Source organism: Babylonia areolata, chromosome 27 (assembly GCF_041734735.1).
Source record: "Babylonia areolata isolate BAREFJ2019XMU chromosome 27, ASM4173473v1, whole genome shotgun sequence".
Taxonomy (NCBI): domain Eukaryota; kingdom Metazoa; phylum Mollusca; class Gastropoda; order Neogastropoda; family Buccinidae; genus Babylonia; species Babylonia areolata.
The window spans coordinates 5751268-5756267 of record NC_134902.1 but is presented as its reverse complement, the minus strand read 5'-3'; the positions used below and the strand labels follow the sequence as shown (position 1 = coordinate 5756267).

Below are 5000 nucleotides of genomic sequence, written 5' to 3'. Positions count from 1 at the left end.
AGAGAAGAACAGACACGGACATAGACAGACAGGAACACTGATACAGAAACAGACCAACAGACAGAGACAGACAGAAAGACACACACACACAGAAACCACAAACAGAAACAGACACAGATAGATAGACAGACACAGACAGACAGAGAAACACAGACACAGACATACACAGACAGAAACACACACACACACACAGAGAAACAGGCACACAAACACACACACGGAGAGAGAGAGAGAGAGAGAGAGAGAGAGAGAGAGAGAGAGACACACACACACACACACACACACACACACACACACAGAGAAACAGACACACAAACACAAACACGGAGAGAGAGAGACACACACACAGAAACAGACACACACACACACACAGACAGAAACAGACACAGACACACACACACACACACAGAGACAGAGACAGACACAGACAGAAACACTCACACACACACACACACACAGAGAAAAACAGACACAGACAGAGACACAGACTGCGCACTGACCCGGGGAGCAGGACGGGTCGCGGGCACAGTTGCTGAGGATGGACATGAGAGACATCATGCGGGCCTGTTTGCCGGCCTTGGCCCCCAGGTGGGTGTACATGCAGGGGAACCCGTTGCAGCTCCGCTTGGACCCTTCCACCGCCTTCTTCAGCTGGCTGCAACAACACAACACACAGCACGGAGCCTTGGTTAATGCACGTGGCCTCCTTAAAAAGTTGACTGAAATACAATGCACACAAAGCCTTGTTTAATCCCCCCCCCCTCTCTTTTTTGTTGTTGTACGCTTACTGTTGACTTCGTCAAGTTTTTGCGCCTTATACATATTATTATTAGTAATAGTTCTTTTTTATGTGTGTATTTATTTATTTATTTTTAATTTAATTTCTTTTTTTATATTATATTTTTTCTCAAGGCCTGACTAAGCGCGTTGGGTTACGCTGCTGGTCAGGCATCTGCTTGGCAGATGTGGTGTAGCGTATATGGATTTATCCGAAAGCAGTGACGCCTCCTTGAGCTACTGAAACTGAAACTGAAGCTAATCCCTTCAGCTGACTGAAACAACACAATGCACAAAGCCTTGGTTACAAACCTCTACACCGCCAGTCAATTTGGAGTCAAAATTCCCTTGTGCTGTCAACCAACACAAACAAAAAAAAGATAGTGTCTAAGAATAGCTTGGGATTCCCCTTTGATGGTCAGAAAAATATGGCCTATCCTACCGCCGTAAACTAAAAGCAGTAGGTTCTTGGATGACAGACCCATGACACGGTCACATTCAGTGACATGGGTGCTTTATCTAGCTGGTGCTGGCACGCGACACTAGCGTTGAAATGTAAAATGCATACGTATGTACTATGATGGTCAGTTGTGTGTCCGACTATGACCAACAGGACAGCAGAGAAGGCATCTCCTGTCCTGACCATATGGGCTAAGATTTGATATAATAGCGGAGAGTGTCTTGCCTCAAGTTACATCCCCCACTCTCTCGGCCAAGAGGGTTCTAAGACAGTCGGCGTTGGGGATGGTTCCCAAAGGCCAACTTGCCCCCAAGGCTGCAGCACTAACAGCAATGCAGTCTAGTCTCCAATTTCAGAGTCATAGTCCTTCACAAAAGACTCAAGCTGTACAGGTCTTGGCGGGAACAAACCACCTAACTTCCGCTTCCGCTTTCATTCGGAAGGACATTTTCCGGTATTTAGGTGCCTCGTCTCTTTGCACAAGGCTGACGGATATAACTGTTCAGAAAAAAAAGACATATGTTCCACAGCTTTTTTTACCAGCCAGTGGCGCAAAGATTTCATATCAACTGCGTCTACACTTCGACACAGTAAAGGCGGGGCCCAGTCCTCTCCGCAACCAGATTCGGGTACCCGCTCACACCCGAAGTAAAATAGGGTACAATGCCTTTCCCAAGAGCACAACACCATGCCCAACCATAGCCTCGAACCCGGACTACCAATGAACGCTGGACCACAAGAACGTGCCATGGCGGCGCGCATTTAACCCTTTCAGTGACGATATACCATTTGGGAAAAAAAAAAAAATCTCCACTGGGCACAAGCCCCCGTCAGTTCAACCACTCCACGGTTTGTGAGCTTGGTCATTGATTGGGAAACCCCCGTGCATCGAAAAGAATGGCCCTGTCACCGCGGTGCGGGTTTTCGATGAATAATTCAATGTTTCACCTGGAGTGAATTCATCTGCCAGTTTCAGTTTCACGTAGCACACGAGTACGCGCGGGCACACCCACCCCCACCCACCCACACACACACACGTGCGCGCGCGCGCGCGCACGCACACAGGGGATGTTGGGGGAGACAGAATGAGAGAGAGAGAGAGAGAGAGAGAACACAGAGACAGACAGGCAGAGAGAGAGAGGCAGAGAGAGAGAGAAAAAAACCAGAGAGAGACAGAAGGTAGAGAGAGAGGCAGAGAGAGAGAAAACAGAGAGAGACCGACAGAGGGAGAGAGAGAGAGAGAGAGAGAGAGAGAGAGAGAGAGAACAGAGAAAGAGGGAGACAGAGACAGGCAGAGAGATAAAGAGACAGGCACAGAGAGAGAGAAAGAGAGAGACAAAGAGACAGCAGGCAGAGAGAGAGGAGAGAGAGAGAAGAAGGGGAGAGAGAGAGGAAGGGGAAAACAGGAACAGAAAAGAAAAGACACAAAAAGACAAAAAAAAAAACAGAGAGAAAAAGACTGGGCCCAATTTTTCGGGCTTTGATTTTTAAAGGGAAAAATTTCCAGACGCAACGTATTAACCCCGGCTGTTTTTCCACATTTGCATCACAAGAATGCCCATATTTAAATTTTTGTTTTCTTTTCCCCTTAATTTGCCAAAATTTCAACCAACCGCTAAAAAAAATTGGGCATTAAGGGGACAATGCCCTTTGTGTGTTGGGGGGTGGGGGGTGAAAAGGTGGGGTGTGGTTGGTGGTTTTGGTTGTAAAGGAACCCCTTGGGGGGGGCGCGGGGGGGGGAAACGGGGGGGGGGGGGGAAACGGAAAAAAAAAAAAAAAAAAAAAAAAAAAACCCAGGGGGGGGGGGGAAAAAAAAACTTTTGAAACGTGGGGGGAGGGGGGGGGGGGGTTATATTTCAATTTCTTTTTGGGGGGGGGGGGGGGGAATTTAGGGGGGGGGTAAATTTAAAACAACAAATAAAAAATAAAAAAAAAAATGGGAAAGGGAAGTTTAAAAAATTTTTTTCGGCAGCTCCCATCCTCGAGGGTTTTATGGTTTAGGGAAAGGGAAAACATTTGCACAATTGGGAGCGGCAGAAGGCTTTTTTCCCCTTTTCCTGGTTGGGAAAAACCTTTGAGGTTTTTTTTTTTTGTCTTTGTAAATGGGAAACCTTTTCTCGTCATTTTTTGTGTGTGGTGTGTGGGTGTGTTGTTGTGTGGGGTGTGTGTGTGTGTGTTTTGTGGGGGGGGGGGGGTGTTTTTTTATTTGTTTTCCCGTTTTTTTTTTCTCTCCTTAAATTTCCTTTCCCCCTTTTTTTCCTTTCCCTTCCTTTTTTTCTTTTCCCTTCCCCCTTTTTTTTTTTTAACCCCTCTCCCCCCACCCTCCACTCTTTCATTCCTTCTTTCTATCTTCTTTCTCCCTTCCTTCTTCCTTTTTATTCTTTTTTTTCTTCTTTCGCTTCTTTAGCATTGTTCCCTCTTTAGGGCGAGGGCTGGATGTAAAAAAAAAAAAAAAAAAAAAGCATGTTGCTTGCTTATCTATTACCCGTCGAGAATAAAGATTTTGTCTTGTCTTTTCCTCTTCTCTTCCTTCCTTCCTTCCTCCCTCTCATCCACACCCTTCCATCCCTTCATTATTTCATCCCCCACCCCCTTTCTCTCTTCTCTCTCTCTCTCTGTATCTTTCTCTCTCTCTCTCTTTCTTATTTCTCCTCAACCAGATAAATTCTTCGCAGAGGCGGTTTTTTTTTTTTGTTTTTGTTTTTTTGAAAAGCTGTACTCATATGGCCAGCTGCCTTCTCCATAATGCTAGACTGCCTCTATTCACTTCCTGTGTTGCCGAAAGGGTCTGTTGGTTTGTATATTTTTCGGCGCATCATGGCGGAAAATTTGAAATTCCAATTTTTGTTTTTTTATTATATTATTTTCTGAGCAGGGGATTTACAGATGGGATCGTTTTATTTGTGGGTAGTCGACTGTTTCTTGTGTGTGTGTAGGGGGGTGGGGGATGGGGGTGGGGGTGGGATTGGGGTGGTAGTTGTGTGTGTGTGTGGGGGGGTGGTGTGATAGAGAGAGGGAGGGGAGAGGTAGAGAGAGAGGGAGAGAGAGAGGGAGGAGAGAGAGAGAGGGAGGGAGAGAAAGGGAGAGAGGGAGAGAGAGAGAGAGAGAGAGAGAGAGAGAGAGAGAGAGAGAGAGAGAGAGAGAGAACGAGCGAATGCTTGCGTACGTGAGTGTCTACATGTTCACGGTCTGTGTGACTGTGTCTGTGTCTGAATAACAATGACAATAAAAAAAAAAAAGGCGAACCTCGCAGGACGAGCAAGCTATTTATGAATATTCAAAAAGGGGCAGTTTTCGTTCTCAATAAAGTTTTGAGGACCGCCGCAAAGTATAAAAAACCCCCCACATTTAGCCCTTCAAGAAATGGTGTGTGTGTGTGTGTGTGTGTGTGTGTGTGTGTGTGTGTGTGTGTGTGTGTGTGTGTGTGTGTGCGTGCGTGTGTGCGCGCGCGCGTGTTTTGTTATTTATTCATTCATTTTTTTTTAGAACAGCGATGCGTTCTACACGTAATCGCCGTTCAGCATTGTAAACTTCATGCACTGGGGCCCGTAAAAATGTGATTTTCCTTCCTTCCTTCCTTCTTTCCTACTCTCCTTCCTTCCCTGCTCCGCCCTTTTCGTGTTTTGTTCCTCTGTTACTTTCCATTCTCTCGTTTGTGTTCATTTCCTTTCTTTATCTTTAAACACACCTGAGTTGAGCAGGCTTGGGAAGAAATCATTTGAACATGTCTTGGTCAATTTACTTCTTTTTTTTATTTTTATTT

The 5000-nt window shown here is 45.8% G+C and overlaps 1 protein-coding gene across 1 annotated transcript in view; it reads right to left on the bottom strand.

Annotated features, from left to right (window-relative positions):
* Positions 1-5000, bottom strand: part of LOC143301567 (uncharacterized) — a 68564-nt gene that overhangs the window by 17006 nt on the left and 46558 nt on the right. Inside the window, exon 4 of the mRNA XM_076615946.1 lies at positions 501-655. Within this exon, the coding sequence (XP_076472061.1) occupies positions 501-655 (155 nt within the window). The remainder of the gene's footprint in view (positions 1-500; positions 656-5000) is intronic.